This window comes from Synchiropus splendidus, chromosome 1, assembly GCF_027744825.2.
Source record: "Synchiropus splendidus isolate RoL2022-P1 chromosome 1, RoL_Sspl_1.0, whole genome shotgun sequence".
In the NCBI taxonomy this organism is placed as follows: domain Eukaryota; kingdom Metazoa; phylum Chordata; class Actinopteri; order Syngnathiformes; family Callionymidae; genus Synchiropus; species Synchiropus splendidus.
In genome coordinates this window covers 47,044,925-47,068,842 of record NC_071334.1, presented here as the reverse complement: position 1 = coordinate 47,068,842, position 23,918 = coordinate 47,044,925, and the positions used below count along the sequence as shown (strand labels likewise).

At 43.7% G+C, this 23,918-nt stretch overlaps 1 protein-coding gene across 4 annotated transcripts in view; it reads right to left on the bottom strand.

The window, feature by feature from the left end:
* Positions 1-20,309, bottom strand: part of garnl3 (GTPase activating Rap/RanGAP domain like 3) — a 73,123-nt gene extending 52,814 nt beyond the window's left edge. For 3 of the 4 annotated variants that reach the window (XM_053870705.1, XM_053870695.1, XM_053870730.1), the window contains exon 1: positions 19,931-20,309. In XM_053870705.1, the coding sequence (XP_053726680.1) occupies positions 19,931-20,028 (98 nt within the window). In that variant the 5' untranslated portion in view covers positions 20,029-20,309. The remainder of the gene's footprint in view (positions 1-19,930) is intronic. The other variant, XM_053870721.1, reaches the window with a different exon arrangement.
* Between the last annotated feature and the right edge of the window lie 3,609 nt (positions 20,310-23,918).

The following is a 23,918-nucleotide window of genomic DNA, read 5'->3' as shown; positions in this document are numbered from 1 at the left end:
GGAGGAATCCCTGAACAAAAGCAAACTAAAGCATCTGTTTGCTTTGGTTCAGGGAGGTTTTTCACTACACAATGGCCAGGGTTTCCACTACTCTGAATGGACTTGAAATTCTTATAACACTGAAATTCTTATACAAATATTTTCAAGACATTAAAAGAGCTTCAGTTTAAATAAGGTGATATAAAAACTTGAACATAGACACCATTGTGATTTATTGTGCTGTTGTCAAACTGATGCAAAATAAACAATATGTTGTTGTTTAAATGCATGTTTTGTAAGATAAACAAGCTCATACACACACACACACACGCAGAGCAGCTCATCATTACAGAAACGCAAGCTAATCACACACTGCCATTGTGGCACACTGACATGCTCTACATGACCTTTACATGGGGTCGAGCTTCAGGCGTCTGTTGGTAACACAGGAAGTTATAAAGACAGAGCTTCCTGGAAAAAATGTATTCTTTAGCTGTGACATCATCCTGCTGCAGGTGATGGCAACCACACAATGGGGAGAAAGACTACACAGATGAATATCATTACACGGGCCCTGAGCAACGTCCGTCTGGTTCACCTGGCTGTTTCATTTGGATTAATGGAGTAACAGCCCAAGAACATGTCAGGTCAAACTTCAGGGGAATTCATTGTTTTTTGAGTCAGAATAAAGTGGATAAAGCCAGATAGATTAAAAGCCTTTCAATATGAAGCCTTGTTTCCTAGAGGATTAACCCAAATAGTGATTTGACTCCCCTGGGTTGACCAGGATTCACTAGCAGCTTTTAAAACAAATTAAATCCCCGCACATGAAACGTAAGGGCCAGCGGGGCACACCTACACTGAGGCCTTTTTTTCTGGCGTACAAAGTGAAAAGCAAAGGAAGTTGGAAAAGAGGGTGAAGGCATGGGTGGATTTACAGGACCGTAGTAGTCCTGTTTGTTGACAATATTATCCAGAGTCAGGAAGCAGAGTTCAGAGAGTCTGAGATGAAGATACAGGTACTCAGGTTGTCACTAGAAAGCTCCAGATCAGAAATATATCAGCTCAAGTTTGAGAGGAGAGAGTGTTGGCCGAGAGAAGAAGAAGAGGAAGAGGAAGAAGACAACCTCTTAGGTTTGTGGATGTAGTAGATGAGCACATGAAGAGGTGTAACTAGGGCAGATGAGCAAGATGAAATGAAAAGACGAACCAAATAAAAGCTATATCTGCTGTGTTTATCAGGCGTCCCCATTGTTCATGGCACTGTGACTTATTCACACTGAGCATTAGAATGTGTGGGACCTGCCAGAGCAGGACTATCCCAAGGTTCCCCCGGACGTCACCACAGAGAGCAGGAGACGGTGGTGTGGGTGTCAGCACGAGTGCGTCCGTGAGCTGGCGTGCGGAGGTTCACCAGTGTGTGTGTGTGCGTGAGTATATGCATGCATGTGTGTGGGCGTGCGTTGATGATGATGCAGATCATTGACTCCTGACTCGATCGAGCAGTTAATCGCTCGGAGTTACAAGGTCTTCTCTCAGGACAGCTGGCATTCTGGACCTGTTGTCTCACGGTCTGACCGCAGCAGCTACTCTCACACACAGGCTAACAAGAGTCACACACCGCATGTAACACTATGTTATTGGATCCAGTCCCACCTCTCTCTGGTCCTGAATCACCGAACACTGTTTAGCTACTGACTAGGAGCAGGACCACTATCAACAGCAGCTGTCTATATTCATCTCTTGTCTCTCAGGTCCCAGACAACTGAAGCCAAAGACAGACAACGGAAAACCCCAGGACAGGGGGCGAGCTAATGCTAGACTGGCTTAGTTTGGATTACACAACCACTTACTCATAAGTCCACATTGACTTTTGGCAGTGGGAGTGATACAGTTGTCTTTTTGAGGTCCTAAGGCTCAAGTCCACGCCAGTGGTGAAGATATCCTGAGGTTCCTTGAATACCAATTCACACATGGGGAGCAAAACTTCAAACACTGACTGAAGTTTCCGGTAAACATAATTCATATCTATAGAATACATAGACGTGACTAATATATGGATTTATACAAAATCACAGGCGTTTTATTGGCCTTAAAGCGCTCAAAAAGCACTGTTTTCGCCCGCGTGTTGGCAGCTCCGCCCACAGAGCCGATCTCCTGGAAGAGCAGAGACGAGAAGCAGCAGCCGAGACCAGCTGTGGTGTCGGAACATCGGACACATGGGCGAAAACAGTGCATTTTGAGCACTATAATGTCAATAAAAGATGTGAGGAGTTGATTCAAGTTCAGAACATTGCCGAGTTTGGTTCATGAGTCATTCTTCATGCTGTACCCTGTTTTCAAAACTAGTTTAGAAGTGATCCTCATGCATTTTTAAGGACCACTGACCGGTCTACAGCGCAGACAGCACCACTGCACTCCGCTCTTAAATTTAGTGGGTGCAGCTAATATTCCGGAATAGTCCAGAATTTACGGTATTTGATAGGACACCATGGATCTCATTTCAGTTTTCCAATTTCTCGATAAGCTATTAAGCTAATTTTATCACAATGATTTTCTGTCTGGTGAGCCTGAAAACGACCTTCACCGCCACACGGCTATCTTCTTGGAGCACAAACAAATTCTGTTCCGTTTGTATTTCAATTTCCTTTCATCTAGTATTCTAGCAATTTCTAGGAAACGTACGGATGTATTCTTGTCACTTATAATTGCTGCACATGCTAGCTAGCCAGTTTAAGCGTGAAAGCTTATCTTCATGATAAAGAGTTTCCTGCAGTGCTATGTCGATACGGTGGCCGCCTTGACCAAAACTGCTCCACACCTTGATGAAAAAAAGGCACATTACATCGGCTACAGATGTTTACGACAGTGGAAACATTAGCACAACATCTCTGTGAGCTGCATGAAGCGACAAACTCACTCACAAATCCTCAGTTTAACCCCAAATAAAACGAACAAAACACAAGTCTGTGACATTTCCCGGCTTTGAAGAACCCCACTCCCAACAACAGTTTTTGATTTCATCTATCGAAGAACCAGAGTATCACTCTGAGCCAGGTGGATCTTGGGTCCCAGGAGTCTTTGGGTGCCTCATTACCCAGCTGGGAGCTTCACAGTCTGAAGACTCACAGTTGATTTCTCAGTGGAAAGAGGCACCGACTCACAGTAAGCCAGGCAGATCATGCTCTCGGTCAGACTACGGTCGGCACATGCGGCCAGCAAGGAGTTCATGGATTCAGTCAGAAGAACAACACTCTTTTATTGTACTGTAAATATTGTTTGAAAACAGAAAGATTATTTTGAGTGTGGAACAAATTCACAGACACACATTGAGATGAAAAGCGTCACAGCAAAGACGTCGATAACATGCCGTAGTTTAACAGCACTCTGCCACATGTAGAAACCAGGAGCTTCCTATTCAGATTCAGGACCTCGGCCTGCGTTTCTGTCTCAAGTGCTTTCCAAATGCCAGCAGGTCAGCGAGTGGCCTTTGCAAATGTCTGTGTGTCAGGCTGCAGCGATTGATGATTGCGCTCTTATTAAACGTAATAAGCAGAATTAACCTTTTGTCTGCAACAATGAGAGTCAACCCGGATGCCGCTTCACCCTCGGCCCTGCGGCTTCATACGCGCGTGCGTGTGTGTGCAGACTGTGCGTTTTCAGGATGGTGACGCTCCGCTCTGCGACATCATGGTGATGCCTTTACTTCCGGAATCAATTGATGTTGCTATAGCGACTGAGGATTGACAGCTAAAGCACAGAGAGAGCACGACAAAGGATTGATGGTTGTCTGTTGCTATTGATCGAGTGCTAGAGCGTTAAATTATACACAGTGAAAGCCTGAGCGCCACCAGTACTAACACCTGATAAAGAGGCATCGATGTGAAAAACATTGCCACAATATTCACATTTCACCTTGGAACCTAAAGCAGCTGGACAAAAAGGAGGTTTAAGAATCGAAAGCAAAAATGTAAGTTGGAATATAACTGTTAAATGTTCAGTTCCAGTTTGAGCCACCTTTGATACAAATCCTGTCATGGCAGTTAAATTCCCAGAGGGGCCACCTAACATGCTGTGAATGTTGTGAAAGCCTGCCAAGCCAAAAGACACAAAGGAACAAAAAGAGTTTCACATTTAAGCTTGCAGTTTAATACTATAAATCAAGGTGAAAATGGGTTCACGGGTTGGCAGGTGATCGAACTGTCTGTAGGTGTGAGTGAGTGTGTCCATGTGTCCTATGACGCACTGACTTGTCCAGGGTGTCCCAACTCAACCAGTTAAGAAGTAAGAAAACTGAAAATGAAAAACTTTTTGCCATTGATAATCACATTTTCATAAAAATAAATGTTTTCACTACAAATTAAATGACGGAAAAACTAAGCGTCATTTATCTTTAAGTTTGTAAAACACGATTAGTATTTTCAGACATTTTATACATTCATGAAAAGCAAAATTAACTTGATAAAAGTCCGTTCAATTTCGGTTTGAGATCAGCGCCATTGCCGTTGAAAGCAGGAAGAGTGCGCCCTCTGGTGGCTCTGTAAGAAATCGCGACTGTGAGGACACCCACTTGAAGTGTTTACTCCACTTGGCTTTCCTCCAAAATCTGTCATATTTATGCGCACTCTCTCAGACTAGCGGCTGAGTTTCAGCTTGTCTCTAGCAGAAGACTGTACCACTTGTTTGACCCGTAAAGGAAGCGACACTCTGCTGCCTCATGAAAAGTGAAGAAAGAAAACTGACCCACACTAATCCCCAATAGTTTCTGTATTACCCCAGAGTTTTTACCTTTGGTAAGATAACAATAAACTCTGTCTAGTGGCTCAGCAGAGAACCATGGACTCACACTCAAGCAGAGCATTTTTTTTTCTGTAATACATTTGACATAAAGCAGAAGGTCCGAGATTCAGCTGTGTTCGGTCTGAAGATCGTCTACAACGCAACACACATGTTGAGCGGTGTGTCACTAACAAATGGTCAGATACACTGACCTGCACGTGCGTATAAAAGTGGCGGCCAAAAACACAAAATAGCGCCATGATCAAAATCACGGACCAGAGCTTTTTAAAGCCACACATCTGATGACGCAGAAACAAACCTCATGCCAACCTTAATGGAAGCCACATCTTTTCAACACCGGCTAAAAATACACGCATGCGCCAGTCGTCCGCTCTTTCTTTCTGCTGTTCGCAACAGGAGGGGGTTTTTGGCCGACCTCCCGAACCAAACCGCAGGGTTAAAACGCGACAGAGTTCCTTCTCACAAACTCCATTTCCTCTCACATCTCCCCTGGATTTCGGGGGTTAAGATGAGGGCAGAAAGAGTTTGATCATCATGAGGTGTGACGCACACACCCGCACTTCTGAGTGTGTCACGGTGGTTTGGAAGAAAAGAAGGAAACGCCTCTCGTTCTTGAGAAGACAGAAAACACATGATAAGACTTGTGCGCGGCTTGTGGCCGGGCTCCGAACCGACACCCTACAACTCCCTCCACGCTGGGTTCGGTCCAGTCAACTATAATGGGAAATGTTTTTCCAGCCTTCCAGTTTTCCCGGAGCAGCGCGCCGGGTTTTTTAATGTGTAGGTATGTAAAGCCCTAAATGGAAGCAGCTGGAGAGCAGAAGTTTACACAGAGCTGTAATCAAGCGAGAGTGTTCCCTTTTTCTCCACTTTTCTGCTGGTAATTCGAGTCTATTTCTCCGTCCAAACTGTGCGTCGTGTTGTGAGCTGCGCCGGACGGAACAGCTATGCAGCCACATGTGGCAGTGATTAAGAGTCCAGTGTTTATCAGACCATTCCGAGGGCTGTTCGACTGAGCCCGGCAGAACCTGCCCCGGGTCGCAGGTTCAATTTCCCCACTGGAAATTCTTCTGTGGCAGTCAGACCATAGTGAGCAGGGATCCAACTCTGACTCTGAGGTCTAGCTCTGAAGGAGCTGATACAGATGGGGTGGTTGGAGCATCTGTCCATTTTAGGAAGCAGAGATTTCAACACGTGGTCCCCAAAAAGTCACATGAATCCATCCATCCAGACTTCTGTCTCCCTAGAAACCACCTCCAGGAACTCTGCCCTTCTGGGCTTGCTCAGACTAGGGAGGCGTGTCCAGCAGAAACCCTGGCAAGATGACCTCACCTGCCTTGAGTCTCTCCCACTCAGCTAAGCATCTTGCCCTCCACTCTCTAGGTAGCAGCCGTCCCACCACCTGAAAATATTAGACATAAGCGCTCGATTGGCTGGTGAGAGGTGACTTGTCTGCGAGTGCTGGCCTTCAGGTGGCCCCCTTATATCAGAGACCTGGAGGCGGACGACTGAACACTGGTCTGGCCCAGCTCGAGCGCACACACACCGAGCCAAGAGTGTGTGTGAGGCATAAATCACTCTGAACAAACGACAACAGGGGAGTCTTCTCCTCGTCCAATCCTCCTCCTGCTGGCTAGTTTGTGACTGAAAGACAGAGGGAGACCCCCGGCGTCTGACCAATACAGAAAACATGTCTGACATTCGAGACACATGTTCTTCATTGGCATTTCGCTTTGAGGCCGTCGCGGAAAGCTTCACCAGGAAACCACATGAGGACAAACCCTGATACATGTTTCCTTCTGCTTTTCTTCCCAACGCTCCACTCTCGACGCTACAGAGCCATCGATTTGCCGCACCCCAGTCCAAGTTCACGTCAGAGTGACAAACACCAAACTCCTGGCAGGAGTCGCTGAGGCTTAGTGATCAGCTGAGGTTAATGAGGATCGTAGTCTGTAAGGACAGGTTGACGGATGATGTGCTTTCAAGGTGTGTTCCTCGATCATGTGGCCTTCTTCTGTGCACTCCAGTTTCCTCCCATATTCCAAATGTACTCAGAAGTGAAGCGGTGACTCTGGTATGAGGGTAAGCATGTGGGGGCGATCTGCTCAGGACGTACCCCGCGACTGGTCCCATGGTTGGATGTATATGCAAATGAACACATACATCATAAATGAAACATTATATAGCTAAACAAAAACAAGCAGAATGACTGCCAGTATACGCTGTTTCAGTCTATTACTTAGTTATTATTAAATAATATAAAAATAATAAAGTGGCCAGTACGTGATCACTCATGTCAGTGACCATAAACAGTTGATTGAAATTATGTTGACAGTCTAAAGACTGTTAACAACACATTTGATGGAATAACTTCTTCTATTGTCCATTTATATATGAATATAATCTGCACAGCAAAGGTGTCAAACTCAGATTCAACCCCCACAGTCATTTCATGTGGCCCCTATAAATATGTAAAGAGGGCTCCATTTTTTCTATTATTTAATCCCCCATAAAATTCAGGTGATTCTCACTGCAGAACCCAAGGGGTTGCACGCGGACCAACCCCGCTCCCAGGTCCTATCCCACCCGGCAGCTCCACTTCCAGTGAGGGTGAGGGTTAGGTGAGAGAGGGTTACAACCTTGGGGCAGGGTTAGACCCTCTCCTGCTGTCTGTTTCGATGACCTCTCATATATAACATATCACATATAAATATAAATATAGTTGCTGTTCAGCAGGCTCATTTCTAACAAACAAGATTAAAAACATCCATTTTTGAACATCCAAAACTCCATGAAAGTCGGATGAGCAGACAGAGAAATACCGGAATGCTTTCTGTGTTTCCTGTGTGACCCAGAAGCTAAATGTATGTTTTTGGAAGCCAAGAACAGAGACGCTTCATGCTAAGATTAGCCTCCACAAATTGAAAAGGAGAATGGTATCGCTCATGTAACGGGCTTGTCTTTCCACCCATGAATACTCTGCGTTGTGTCGCGGAGACTGAATGAACCACGGTGTTGTGACGTGCTTGCTGATTTATTTTCAGTAGTGACAACACTGTTAAAAAAAAATAAAACATGTGAATCGTCAGCTCCACCACGTGTTTGAGTCGGCTAACACAAATACACACAAATATATGGTTACAGTCTTCATTTCTCACTCTTAACAAGTTTTATTTAACTATGAATTACATTTATTAACTTCACGGCTTTCAACGGAGCAGGACACACACACGCCTACCTCCTCAGCAGCAACAACGCTAACCGAGGGGAAGCCCGTTCACACAAAATGACTAAAAGTGACAGTACACCTGAACAATGAAACCAACATGAAACACTCAGCAAAATAAAAACAATGATAAGTAGCACACACAAAAATGGATGAGGTGAATTTCATCTGGAATAACCTGGTTACATTTACAAACAGTTTGATATGGAATACAATATAAGAATCAAGAGAAGTGCTAGATTTTCCCTTTTCACCCAGTGGTTTTCAGTGTGACCCCTGCAGTCATAGAGGAATAACTTTATATCTTCCTCAAATCGTTTTATTCAAACTACGTTGTTGCTGTTATCTTTTCTTTTCATCCATATTTTTCCATATGAACAAAAATCCACATATGCAGTCCTGACAGAAGAGTAGGACTCAACTCTATTATATTAAAAGAAGCAGCCAATATTCTGCGATAGGTGAAGGACTGTGTAGGAGGAACCTTGTGTACATAAAACGCTGACTTGGCGATTTGATTCTCAGGAAACCTCAGGTTGACCTTTTCTTTCCAATGTTTTTAATCTGGCTGTTCTTTCAGCTCTCATGCAGCGTGTTTAAAAATGATTTACCGTCACTCCTGACTGCCAAGTGTGTTCTGATGGTTTCCCTCCGAGCGTGTGAGGTTTAAACATTCACTGGAGCCCAGCCCGGTGATTTGTTGGCGCCCTCCGAGGACACCATGTGGTCTAATCACAGTCACACACATTATTAACCTCAGTTGACCCTCGCAGCGCAGACGGAGGCGATGATGTCACAATACTGTTATGGAAATTACATTCAAGAAACGTTTTGCCTGGAAGACAAGAAGTTTTCATCCACCAATTTGAAAAGTTATGAAACTAAAACGGGGAAAAAAATAACAGCCAGAGAAGCAGCTTTTTCCATACTGGCTTCAAGCACTTGTTTCTCCACAAACGCATTATGAAAACACATCCGTGATCGAGATAGAGGTTCTGCAACACTTAAATTGTTCTCTCAATCTTGGTAAACCACCTACCACCGCCTTCTCCTCAACTAGTCAGTTCACACAAATGGGGTAATGTCAGTCTCTACATGTGTGTCCAATCCGATGAAGGCCTGTGTCGTGGTACTGAGGCAGAAAAATCTCAATGGTTCCATTGAATCCTCTGGACAGAATAAAGCAGCATGTACTGACACCATGAGCTGAGCGTCACATGATAGAACATGGAGGTCGGGGTTAGGGTTATCTACAATAGACAGGAGATCTTTTTAAAAATGAGGTAAACAACTTATATAATTTATTATATTTATATAGATATTTTACATCTCTGTTCCCGTCTCATCAAAATAAATCTTGTTTTAACATTAGCATTTAACACGTGTTAAAACCATTTGTTATTTAATGCTCACATTCTGTACATCATAGTTATTTTTGGGCTGTCTACAAGTTTAATTTGAGTAATGTCAACTTAAAACCCGGATTTCTTTGCTCATTTTACAGCTCCCTGGATACATCCAGACATGCCAGTCTTAATTTAAGATGTGAAATCATCTTGTGGCATGGACAGATAATGCCATTTGTTTCAAGTGCATATTTACTATGAGTATTTCCATCTCCCTTTTTTTGCAGTGGAGTGTATTATCTGTGTTCTCACTTGCGGAATATACAGCGCATCGAATGATAATGCCCTTCCGTAGCATCCGATGCAGAATCCGATGCAGAACCACCAGATTCAGGAATAGTTTCATTCCTGGTGCTGTCAGACTGCTGAATGTTAGACAGTAGCTGCAATACTGTTTATTTGTACATCTTCTGGACTAGTATTTATCAAATATGTATTTATGTTTGGACATATAATTTTATTTTTGGAAACCGGAGGCCTCAGACTGAAATTTCGTTGACATAACATAGTGATGTGTTTTTGTGCAATGATAATAAAGAAAGTCTAAGTTTAAGTCTAAGTCTAAGTCTGTAAGTCTATAAGTCTATAGTAAACAATGGAGAGGGTTGGATTCACTTGAATCTACAATGTGTTGTGCTAGCATCAGAGTACACAGACAAGGTGCCAACTGTAATTCAGAGTTGTGGTCAAAGCACAGCAAAACACTTGCCAAGCACCAGTTAAAGAAGAGGCCACACCCCCGAGCATCCACCAAGGAGGCAATGTTCAATGTCCGAGATGAGCCTCCTTCTATGTCGCTCAACAGTTGAGAGCTGACGGTTCATATCTCAGTCATGACTGAAGACAGCAGGTCGCTTCGCCAATGCCTCAGGTGCACGTTCCTATTCTGCACCCTGACATCTGTCACCAGAAGGAGCACTAGTGTGGCCGTGTGAGGACTCAGGTTCACTCCAAAGTGGAGAACTTTTTCCACCTTCAAAAAAAGATTGCCAGCCTCAAATCACTGGTCAAGTTATCTTGGATAAGACAGTGATTTTATTCAGTGCACATGAGCCTATTCTTCAAATGTGTTGACATTAAACATGAAGTGCGCTTTTACAGAAAAGAATACGGATCACGTGTCAAACTCCAGGCAAAAACCAGCCCGTCAAGTCCTTTTAGAGCTCATGATACTAAAAGCTAAAAATTCAATTCAGTTTAAAGTCCTCCTACGAATTGATCATAAATCTCTCACATAGCTCTAGTTTCAAGGGGTTGCTTTCTCGACAATGAACGGGAAGGCTGTCGCATGTTTGTGTCTTAGTGGAATGCCTGACTAAACTTGACTGTGTCCAAAATTCTGGCCCCTGATTCGGCTCATTTTAGCATAATGTTTCAAAATACATTCAGATGCATTTGGATTTTTGGACGCACCACTTGGCGTATATCCAAAGATATCTGTTCCTTGTTCCTCAGACCAGATCCCGGACTTGAGGATTTTCCTATTTGCAAAATGAGCTCACTGTTTTTGAGATGATGTGTGTCTCCATCAAAAAGAGCTCAAGGAGCAGCTTGTATATTCCAAACCAGGGGAGGATTGTTCCTCAGCTTCAGAGGGAAGTGTGACGCCAGCAAGGGGAGTTAAGATATTACAAGCAAGTTATGAAAATCCACATGAGTCAGTCAACCTAAAATTAAAGATTGTGACACACATAGAGCGCCCACAGTGAAGAGGAAGCCGAGTCACAGTGCAGGTCAACACCCAGAAACAACACAACATTAAAGTATTCTTTCCACACTCAAACTCGTTCAATGTTTTAATAAGCATATTTGACTTGAGTTCTCTGCTGGAGGCGATTTTCATTGGAAAAAACGATTCAGTTTTAGAATTTGAACCTGAGGAATTATTTCAGATCATTAGCAATGAATTCAAGTCTAAACTTGCAATACATGTGCCATTTATGAAGAACAATAAATATCTCATCCAGAGCCATTTTTCACCCACAAATTCATTGTGTGCATAAGTTTTACTTTTTCATTTTACAAATAAGTAGAATGTAAAAGATATTAAACTTAATATTTTCAGTCTATTTTCAGGCTGACTGAGCCTTACTGAGTTCTAAAAATAGTTCTCTTTCGAGTAATAAAATAAACAAAGCTTTATCAAAGTACTTTGCATACAAAGCAGAATTCAACAAGAACATGCTAAGAATAAAGTGTCACATGTATAAACACGCATAGAGTCTGGGTACGAACCACAAAAGCAGAAGTAAAGATGAAAACATTACGCAAATGCAAATGTATTACAAAGGGTTTGTAAGACAGTTTTAAAAATGGAGGTACAAGTAACACTTGCCTTAAGGCAGACTGTTCCAGAGTCGAGGAAGTGAGACAGTGAAGGCTCCGTACCCCCAAGATTTCAGTCTCGACTTTTTGATCTGAGGGTCCGGGCTGGCTTGCTGCCGGGTCAGCATCTCTGCACTATTGTCTTCAAAAGTCTTCAAAAATGTCAATATGTAAGTCGATTCTAAAGGGGACAGGGAGTCGGCGCCGTGAAGTGAGTGACACATAACAACTTCTATAAAACCTTATAAATGCATTGAATGCACTAACAATGCATTATAGATGAAACCTTAAAGTAAAATGTTAAATGTAAAATGTCTTGTTGGTGTCAGTGAAGAGAGAGTGACTACACTGTATTTTTAAATGTTAGCATCAAAAGTGAGTACTTAAAGAGAGGGCAGGTATTTCAGGCTAAATGCATTAGGTTATTGCTGAGAGGGAGGACAGGGGATCTTGCTGACTGCTTCAAACAATGCATCTTTTTGTCCAAATAGGTAGCACGTCTATGGAAAATAAAATGGGACCTCAACTAGAAGTTTGAGGAACACCACAGGTAAATTAGCTGGAGCTGAAGAGATGTTGCCTTAGACGTCTGACGACCTCTCAACATAGTCTCTTGGTCCAACTTTCTCATCGGTGAACAGAAAACAAAAACTACAGAGCAGGCCAGCACTGAACAACTAACAATAAAAACAAGTAGAATGACAATATGGTTGTGTTGTTGCTGATCAAATGTGTTTTATTTATCTGCACTGAGCTTAATGGATAAAAATGAGGCTTTAACTACGGCTGCAATTAATGATTGTTTTCGTTGTCGACTAATCTATTCATTATTTTTTATTGTTACCTTTGTTTGGACTTATTTTGAATTTCTGTTTAACCTAAAGTTGCTTAAATCATCTCACTGTGATACACATTTACACGTTTAGACACACAGTGGTAAAATTTCGAGATTTTTTTGCGTCAGATTTTGTTCTCCACACCTCCGAGGCTGGAGCGCACTCCAGGGTTTGATGTCCTGTTGTGGGCTGGAGCTCAGACAGGGATGAGGCGAGTCACAGCCAAACTGCACAGAAGCGCACATTCAGAGCTGGACACGCACCGGGCACCTCTTCACTTCTGGAGAGACCTCACTCACTCGGCAACCCCTCCCACATGCAGCGGCCACACACATAGAGGAACAGCGCACCTGCAGCAGACACTCTACATTCACTCCTACAAAAGACTATTTTAAGGCTTGGAACACATTATTTCTTTTTCCATTCATTGTAATGGAAAAAATAGATTTAGATTTCGAACAATTCGCTTCTCGAATGGCCGTCTGGAACGGATGGTGGTCGAGAACCGAGGTACCATTGTATATTAAAATAATGACACATAATCCAGGAACATGTATTAACCCTGTGAAGCATGAAGCTTAAAACAGAGACAGTTGACAGAGAGCTCCAGTTCTTTAAAACTGAGGTCTTTATCGATCCCTGAGAAGAATTTAAAATCATCAATATTCATATATGTATCTTATATCAAATATCTGATCAACATCCACCTCAAAAGGTCTTATCTGAATAATAACCTAAAACGATGCGACGGTGGCCAGTTGAGGATGGAACCAGTTAAAGGAGCAGAAATGATCATGTCTTAATGATTCCAGAGAATGTGATCATTTCTCACTGCTTCTGAATAGTAACCAGTTCTCGACGATCCCGTGTGTGTTTACACCAACAGCAACACGACGCATTGACACATTTTTATTGTTGACATTATCGATGACATCAACTTGGATTGGATTGCAGCCCTTGCTTTAACCTATGTATGTATTGGTTACTTTTATAGGAATTGAAAGAACTGGAGGGCTCACAGCGCCACCCCTTGTTTCATAGTTCCACTCAACTTCCACTGCATGTAAACCAGGAGGTAGACGCAACTGGACTCGGCGGCTTAATCGAGCTATTGCCTCATGTTGAGCTTTTTCATCAATGAAATCTCATACGCTACTACAGTAGCTTCACATCAAATAAAGTTTTAAATGTTTGTAATTTCAAAGTTTTAACAAGTTAAAGTTTGAATAATGGCTGCCTAACTAAAAACCTTTCAGTGCGAGGCAACATTTGTTTTGTTGATTCTCTGCTGGTCACTTTGTGACGTCAAGTGGGTTGAACAGACCCAAGAGTCCACGGATGGTAAGATATTGTGTTGGCTTATTTTCAGAACTAAATTATGAATATGGTTAATTCACACTGACACCATTAGTTAAGACATTTCAACATGCTAACACTGCTGATAGCTCTCTAGCAAATAATAAAATACTGGAACCAACAACATTTAAAATCTCTTTTCAGAAGAATGGGAAGAGGATTTCAATAAAACCTTCAAAAGATTGAAAATTTTAAAAATGCACACAAAAATGTAAATGAATATCAGTCCACTCCATCACTCACATTAATATGAACAGTAATTCATTTTTAAAAAAATGAGGAGGCGTTTGTGCCATTTGCATTTTTTACTTTCAAACGGTGCCATTTCTCTTCGCTATTCCATTTTCCTCCGAGCTGAGAGAATTTAAATATGATGTTAAGCACTGGAAGTGAGTAATCCCCACTTGTTCCTTCAAATTTCCTGTCAGGGTGAGCATCCAGTCGTTCCCTGATTCCAAGAGAAATGAGTGTGCGTCATGTTCAGGCTCGACAGATTAGCTTTGTGGGATTAGCATAATCACAACTCAAGAGTTGCCCTCCATGTCCAATCCAGTCACAACGTATCAGCACAGGAGAAATTCATGGCCTCGATACACAGTACAGTGGTACCTCATCTTGAAATTGTAACAAATCAGAGTTTGAACAAAAATTTTTTAATTTTTTTGCTTCAGATTTCGAACGAAAATCCAGAACTCGAACGCCCCTGAATAAAGCCGGAAAAAACATAATGTGCGCGGACCGATCAGCTGACCCACGACGCGCTTTGTTATTGTGTATAACGCAGCCTCTGTACGCAGACGTGTCCCGTTACATTTACTGACTGTTTTTTCTTCATATGGAGGTGTAAAACCTTTCCTGTCTCCACACTGGACCGTGGTAGAGTGTCACAGGGGAGGTGCTCGCTCTCCACACCTCCGAGGCTGGAGCGCTCACTCCAGGGTTTGATGTCCTGTTGCCGGCTGGAGCTCAGACAGGGATGAGCTGGACACGCACCGGGCACCTCTTCACTTCTGGAGAGACGTCACTCACTCGGCAACCCCTCCCACATGCAGCGGCCACACACATAGAGGAACAGCGCACCTGCAGCAGACACTCTGCATTCACTCCTACACTCCTTCAGTTTACGAGCGCCTTCATCTACGACATTTTCACTCATCATAATAACAACCTCATAGAACCAGTCTGATCTCAACAGAGGGCACTTTTTTTTTACCTCAGTCAACAATGGTTTAGAGTGAAAGGGAGGCTTCTAGTGACTCATTCAGTGTGAGCATTTGTTAGCCTTCACAAAGCTACAAAAATCTCTCTGGTTCTCACTCACTGTCACACAGAGCCACTTCTTGACCCCATAATAAAACAGGACACGGCCTGCTATGAACACACCTACGTCCTGCATCGTGCGCACCATCATCTCCCCCATTCATCTCTAGGGCTGGGAATCACCGAGTCCCTGTCACAATACTATCACGATGTTTTGCCCAGGATAACGACAATATCACGATACAGCAATTCTACGATTAGCATAGATATATTGCGAGAAATTCCTCTACGTTTAGAGATGTATTGCAAGAAATTCCATCCACAACGTCTCTTGAAGAAATTCTTGAATTATTAAATAATTGACAGCGCTGAAGAACTATTTTGCATTAAAGACAACCAAGTAAAGCAAAATATAAGCATCACAGTGGCTGTTTTTACACTCACATTTCATACAGAGAATCGCCAGACTAATACAGGCAATAGGCGGCGCTGTGAGATCTTTTGTCCTTCTGCTGAAGTTCTAAAACATCAGAAGCATATTTGGATTTTGTTTCAGATTTCAATTGAGCAAGACTTTCACATAGAGCCTGTGGTGTAGTACTGACTTGATTTGCAAATGCTAATGGCTACATTATGCTAGCACGGCTAACACCGGTTTGTATTCACCGTTTTTCATACAAAGCAGCAGCATCATGTGGCACCTTCAAGAATTGCAGCTTGCTTTTTGTGAGAGAATTCTGTCACATCTCTATGTTTATATCGATACCATCGATATCGACACTGAGTACCCGCGTATCGATAATGTAGAACCTGAGAAAATGTTGCGATACGGTGTAGTATCAACATTTTGGCACAATCATAGTCAGCAGATTTTCTGGAGACAACCCTTTCTGACACCATGACCTTTGACTGAAACGCCAGGAATCTCAGCTTGTAGAATTTGATTTCTTTCATTCTGACTTTCCAAGTCCAAAAAGAGAAGGGTGTTGCCCTGAGAGGGGTGTTACAGGTGCCGGTATATAAGGCTCAGTATGGAGGAGAGAACAGATGAATCTCAAGATAAAGTTTACCTCCTGACAAACGCTCGTGCTGGAGTGCGGCCATGCATGATTATCCACACATCTCGGCCCAAAACTGGCTGGTCTATAGGGCCGAGCACCTCTGCAGCGCCATGAATTACCCGCTGGCAGCCGTTTTCCTTGAGTGTCCCCTCAACGCAAAGCAGAATCTGTGCACTCCAGGCTCGGCTCTGATTGATTGTTCGCTCCACTGCTGGTGTCTGGTCTGCCAGGAAAGACTCACGACGTGGCTGCACGGCTAACAGCACGGAAACCGGTGGAGGATAAATCTATGGGATCTGTAGAGGGGCAAGATGTGTAATTTGAGAGTGGACTGGATCAGCGCCGGCGACCCCAGACTGAGTACAACAGTGTTCACAGACGCCCCCTTTCACGCAGGCCAAGTTATCAGCTGTGAAAGCAATGAAGTCTTTTTGGAGTGGTTCAGACTTCAGCAGGAAATTGCAGCAGACACAGGCCGTTACATAGTTACAACACAGAGAAATGTATGGGTGGAACTGCAGCTTTTGTGGGGACATGCAGTGGTCGGGACCTTCCAAAGCCGGTCCAAGGAACAAGGAACTATTAATGCTGAAGGATTTGTGAGAGAGAGTCTGAACAACCCAATTGTGAGAGATACAACACAAGATTTGGCAACACAAATGGAACCTACATGACATATCGCAGGTGTTGGTGATGCTATCAGAATAAGAGCTAGCCACCAGAAGATTCATAAGGTACTACAAGGCAGAACAGTGGTGAAAACTAAAGGCACAGACGATTTCTGATACACCTCACACAGTGCTGTCCCAGTGAAAGCAAGACGTTTGTCCACTCCGAACCCCTGTCCACACATGAGCGTCTGCACATGGACCATGGTCAAGGCCCATTTTGTCATTTTTGAGATTCAGCAACAGCACTGACACCAGAAAAAGTGCCACTTGTTTGCTAATAACAACCTTTAAAAAATGTATTTGATGTCAAATAAAATGTAATATTTTGTAAAACGTACAGTTGAAATGTGCTCAGTCGATCCTGGCGGCCCAGTTGCCTAGAGTCAAACCTTTGCTGCATGATGACCCGGATAACTGGGCCCTTTCACAGTCGGGATAAACAGGTTTAATTCCCATCTACTGTACGATTCTCTGCTAGGATTGCACCTATCGATTATGTGGGAAACGACCTTCTTAAACACGTTTTTGTCTGACAATACACCATACAAACCAATATTAATACTACTGAGCTTTGCTCTAGCAAATCACAACAAGGTCCACTTTCTGCTTCCACCTCCCAGCTCCCTTCACGCAAATTAACCATCTATCAATTGAACATCTGGTGTCTCCAACTCAGGCATGTCGCTTGCTGAAAGGCCAAAAATGTTTTCACTTATTTTCTGGTTTCACTCTTTTCAAAGATGAAATCTCACATGATAAAATATATTCAACATCCAAACAAGTGGATGACATGTAACATATTAGGGAGGTAGACATGAGGATGGTGGTTTTCAGTGTTTTTACCAGATAGAAATCTCATAATAACTGCAGTTGCTTGTGCAACTCAATTTGCGCATGAGGAAATGGGCCACAGCTGGTTATAGAGCGATGATTAAAAACTAGCATTTTTATAGTGACTAAAGTCAAAAGTTTGCCATCAGCTTCCTTGTTTCTCTATCGCTTCTTTATTTGCTGCGATCTGTTTGTTGCGCCACCACAGGTAAAAAAAAAAAATACCTTGCAGTGCCACACAGAGAAGTATCAGCTGCACAGTATGAGCTGCCAAGATCCCAGACTCGGGCGAGTGTTACCAACTATCCTTGTTACCAAGACCACCGACATCTGTGACAAACTCCACTAACAAGTTCCACCCTAAAACAGTTTCAAGAGAGACTGTCGTGTCCGTCACATGGAATAGAATGAAAATGTACTTATCGTGAAATTACAATTTTCGTCGTGATTTTTTTGGTCCATTTCGCCCATCCCTAGTCAGACTGAACTTCTACACCTGCAGCTCATAGCTCCGTGCAGCTTATTTATGTATAAAATGTATTTTCTTTATAAATTTAGTGGGTGAAGCTTGTATTCATCCAGGTGCACACAACAGTCTGGAAATGACTGTACTTAAAGTTAATGGGTGTCATTAAGGTGTTGGTGTTTAACATTGATCGACCGTCTCGTATGGACCACAGATAACACTGAACTCGAACACGGAACAAAGTCTTTGTCCCATGTGATATTTTCTCCTGGTACACAGCCGAGGCAGGAGATTAGAACCATTTTGATGGCATCATGGAAACTCACAGTTGGAGTCCTGATGCTGGTAGGAATCACAAAATGTCACGACGACACAGGGGTATTGAAGGGGTTTGCCCAAAACCAGCTGTGCCACACAGAGAAGTATCAGCTGCACAGTATGAGCTGCCAAGATCCCGGACTCGGGCGACTATCCTTGTTACCAAGACCACCGACATCTGTGCCAACCACCATCGTGTCAGGATAATCTGTCATCTAGCCGCCGTCCACATGAGGCAGAATGGTTTATCAAAATGTACTGTTGTCCTGACAACAACTACATTTTGGGCTATGCAAAATTCTGATCCTCTGACATGTCTTCGCACCACCACTCATATTAGCCTTCTTTTTTCCATTGGTTTACTATCCATCTGCACTTCAATAAACAGGAGACCCTAGTTGAGTCAACCAAAAGCGAAATCACGTGCAGAAAACAGTTCAATTTCAAATATTTTTTTGGAGCATCCTCCACTGGGAATACTGCGACAGGAAGGTTTCAGAAACACCCACACAAGGTCCCTGCTACTTGATGGCATGAGACATTAACTTTTGTGATACAAACTTCATACGTATTGGTCGTACTGGTCATAATGCCTACAGGCACTTTGAATTCCAAGAGGCCAATGCAAAATAAACATTTCACTTAAAAATCAAACTTACTGTTAACAGAAGCTGATGGGTTTCTCAGTACACATTTGATAGCCATACATTTTCAATGAGTTTGAATTGTCTTAAGTTAGTTTTGAACCACTTTCTTTTTGCACTTGTCACTGTATTCATTCTTTTTCAAGCCATCCACATAAGTGCATCTTAAATATAATAGCTGCTTGTGAGTCTCATAAATCATGACAGAAAAGAAGGAGAAGATGAGAATAAAGACTAGGTGGAAATTCAGTGAGTTTGTGTGTGTCAAAAACACAAAACATGACAATGAAATAGTTTCCACTGAATTTCCTCTGACAGGACCAATGAGAGCATGCAGCATTTAGGGCCCTGAGCCACTGCTTTCACCTCTCTATCTGCTGAGAATTGTCAGTCCAAACGTGGCTCCTTTGTTGAACGCAATGAAGGTTATTTTGGGGGTTGAAAATAATCATCATAAAGCAGCAGTGGACGCCAAACGAAGATGACCGTCCTGTCAGCTTGGTCAGTCTTGCAGGTGCGTAACGGTCGGAGAAGCGACGCGAACAAAAGACGATAATTGACAGGTGGAGATAAGAAGCGGCAGCTGTGTGGGACGATGGTCAGACGTGTTCCAGGACGCATGTCCTGCTCCCGCGGCGCGCATAGGAAGAAAGCCCAAACAAGTGAAAGTGCAGGGCTGAGCCGCGTCTCTCGCGGCGGGGGTCTGCAGTCCCACCGCGGGCGTCTAGACGGAGGAAGAAGCCCCTCTTACCTGGTGATCTCGAAGCTGCAACCTTTCCGAAGGAGCAGCGCTCTCTTCCGCATGATGGCGTTGTCTCTGCCGAGGGCAACATTTTTCTCCGAATTCATGAGTGCAGCCGCCGCGGATCCGCGATGAGAAAAAGAAAAAGTAGAAAATGGAGCAGAGGCGGCGGGAAGAGCGGCAGCGGAGCCGGACAAAAACACAATCCTCGGTGGGGAAAGTGATCCTGCGGACTCGAGCTCGCCCCCGGCGACGCAAACGGACGTTTGAGAGGCTGTTAAAGGCGCATGTTTCCCCCCGGACTGGAGCGGGATCCACGCGGGATGGTGGGAGCAAGTGTCCTCGGAGAGATCCTGTTTCCTGGTGGTGTGTGTGAAAGAGAGGGAGCGCGAGCGGAGCCGGCAGCTTCTCCACACTCCACGACAGAGAGAGAGAGAGAGAGAGAGGGAGCCACTGCGTATGTCAGACAGAGGTCTGAGGTCACCACTTCAGCTTTGACGTCCCGAGACGCCACCTGGCCAGAGCACCTCCTTCTCCAGCCACTTTCCTCCGCATGTGGCAGGTCGCAGGGGCAGCAGCAGAAGTCAAGACACCCGGACTCCTCAAGTTATTCTGAGTAGTTCTCTCCAGTGCCTCCTGGGTTTTCCTCAGGGACTCCACCCACTTGGAAACATCCCACCACATTTATCTTCACCTCTCTTTTCTTTGTGTACAAGTTTATCGCAGTCTTTTCATTTCTGGTCCTCCCTATTCTTCATCTCCATCATTCTTGGTCCCACACTGTCTCCCCTCTCCACTTTTCTAAACCATCTGGCCTCCACAACTTTGTCTCCAATCTCTTCTCCAAATGTCATTTCTGATCTTGTCTTTTCCAGTATCTCCCAATGGCCACCTCAGTATCTTCATCTCTGACTCTTCTAGCTCAGATTCCCAGGGCAGTGACCTCTTCTCTTTCCCCTTGACATGTCCACACTCCGCCTGCACTCTCTGCTTCACCTCTACTGCCGGTAGCCCTCAGGTCAGGTCAGGTTCTCCCAAGGAAACTACAGTGTGATCACGTCCCTTTCCAACTGCTTGTTCTCTCACCACCTGGCCTGACAGAGCGTGAAGCAAACACAAAAACATTTGCTCTGACCAGAGTGCTCCACCAGCAGTTGTTTAGACGAAGAATTCTCTCTCGGTGACTCAGAGCTGCGTTCGAGCCCTCGGTCGTGTTTCTTCCCTCGTCTTGTTATTGAACTGGTCCAAACAATGACACAACCTGCCCTAGTTGAGCTTCGCGTCATTGAAACTAAACTTCCTTGAGAGATTCTTGACAGGACAGCGACTAGTAGAGGCCACCCGCTTCAGTGACCGTGCTGTTGTGTCCTCAGCACAAGAGTATGCAAACACCATCGTCCCTTTAGGGAGATTCTGGGCTCTCGTAAAAAAAAGGCTTATGTTCAAAAGGCGCCAGAAATAATCTCTAAAACCACAAACTCATCATCTTCATGTTATTGCCTTTGTGTTAGGTCCTCAGTAAAGGTCATGGCAATGAAATGGGAGGAACAGGTGAAAATCAATCGAAATATAGTGTATTGTCTCCAACGAAACACGACAGGAAAACCATGCAAAGTGAAAGGCCAAGTGACATTTCAACAAAGAGCGCTATAAAGAACAGTAGTTCACATGCCAGGCCAGTGGGTGGCGTTGCAATGCTCTGATGAAAATAATAAGAAGTCGTGGTTGAAAATAAAAAATGTAATTTTTATAAAAAGTACAATTTCTGTCTTCAAGTCCTGCACCTTAACCCAAATTTTGTTCTAGATTCTTCTTGTTCAGAGGAATGGAAGAGTGTGCAGGCATAGTGAAACAGGTCATAGCAGGAGGTAGGTTGTAACAATAACTATTCATTATCATTATTATTATATTGTTATTATTATCATTTCTGCTGAAAATCCCGGAGGAGCAGCTCAAGAGCGGACGATTTGTCATCCCCAACAGTTGTCCGGCAGCCTGCTATCACCACAGAGCCGGTCGAGCTGGAGGTTGGCTGGAAAATCCAACTTTGATATTTGGCAGAACAAAAGGTTCTGCTGCATCGTCAGCACACTCTATGAGACGAAGGAGAGAAGCGATCGCGACTCACAGCTGATGACAGTGAAGCCAGGTGAAGATGAAGCGGCGTCTGTATCTCTGTCCGGCTGACATCAGCAGGAAAGCGCCAGGAGCGAGCGGAAACCAGCTGACGCGTGTTTGTTGATGGCACTGGGTTCAGAGCCAAGATGGTGAAATCCAACTGACCGACATTTACTAAGTTACCAATATCGACGCCTCCAGATGAGCAGGAGTGGTGCGTGTCTTCTGGCGTGTTCTTACGCTTTTCCCTCAGGCTTCTCATGTGGATCAACCATGACAAATGTAGCGGTAGAGGACACACCTGTACCAAAGGAGACGACATCTGTGACGCTAGCAGGAGCTCCGGCAACTGTTGACACATCTGGCTATTCACTTTCTGGAGTCAAAGGTGGGATCAGGGAAATCCATACTTCCTATATTCCAAGGTCATTACTGCACGAAGGCTCATGTCCTTATCTTAACTCTCTTTGAGTCTTTGGAGGAAGCAGCTCCTACTTGGAGAAAGACATCAAGGAAGGGAAGGTCATTTGAAAGGACCATCAGTGGTATTGTCACGGGCCAAGTCCACAATAGCAAACCAGCTGCTACCATACATGCCGGAAATCAATGGGAATAAGGTTCTAGGTTCCTGTGTTCCACCTGCCTGCCAATTCTAGTACAAGTCTTCAGCCTGATGTACCTGGCTGCCGAACCTGCATTTCAGAAACCATGGCATGGACCAATGTCCTCATGCTATATATATCTTTTTATATTTCTATAAAAAAAAAAAATATATATATATATATATATATATATGGACAGCTTGAACAATGACATCTCATCATTGTGAGATTCAAATATAAGAAGGACAGTAAGAAAAATAGGCGACTAGGAGTTGCAGGTTCACATTAGACTGTTGTAACTATGTTTCCAGAGAACCTAGTTCCTTTGAGTGAGTGGAGAGAGCATGTTCTGCCCATGTTTGTGTGGCTCCCTCTTGGCAGTCCAGTTTCCTAGAAGGAGGTTAGAAAACTTGAAGTAAACGCGCAGTTTAACCAATCAGGTGTCAGGTTCACCTCCAAGCAGCATCAGACTGACGACAAAAACATGCAGCCACTGTGGCCCTTTCAGGACCAGTTTCAGACCCCGGGTCTAAAGAAAATTTAAAATGAAATTTGGTCAGGGGCCAGGTTATTGAAAAAAAAAATTGAAAATAAAAATCAAGTGATGACATCATGTGTGTTTATGAAATTACGCTTTTGGTTTGTTGTGTTTTATTTCATTTAAACCACATTCCGTTTAAAGATTCTCAATGTGTCTCATACATTTCAAAATGCACTTTCAATTTTGATGTTTTTGAGGGACAAGAAAGGAAAAAAACAAAAAATTAAGAAAAATAATCAGATGAGAAAGTTTTGCTTCAGTTGCATCATAATGAACGAAAAAACAATGCACAAGACAAAAATGTCAGTTTTAGAGTTTTACTGTGACTCCAGGAGGGCCACGCAAGTACAGTCAAAGGGCCGCATTTGGCCCCCGGGCCACACCCTGCCCAGGTTTGAGACACCTGTTTAGAAAGTCCGCTGCTTCTCTCCCAAAGAAGGCGGAATGGACGTTGACACCCCATGAAGGGAACACGAGGTGGAGAATGGATGGACTTGAAATGCCCCATGGTGAACATGATGCCATGCTTTGGATCAATGTTTGGTCAGGCTGATGTGCCAGTGCAGATGTGGGGGATCACCATACATTATTGCTGAAGAAATGAACCTGCTGCGCACACACACACAAAATCACTGAAGATCCTTCATCAATCATGAGGCCAGTCACACTGGAGCTCAAATGAGAGCTTATGAATTATTGGACTCGAATAGACTCAGTACTCATCTTCCATTCATCT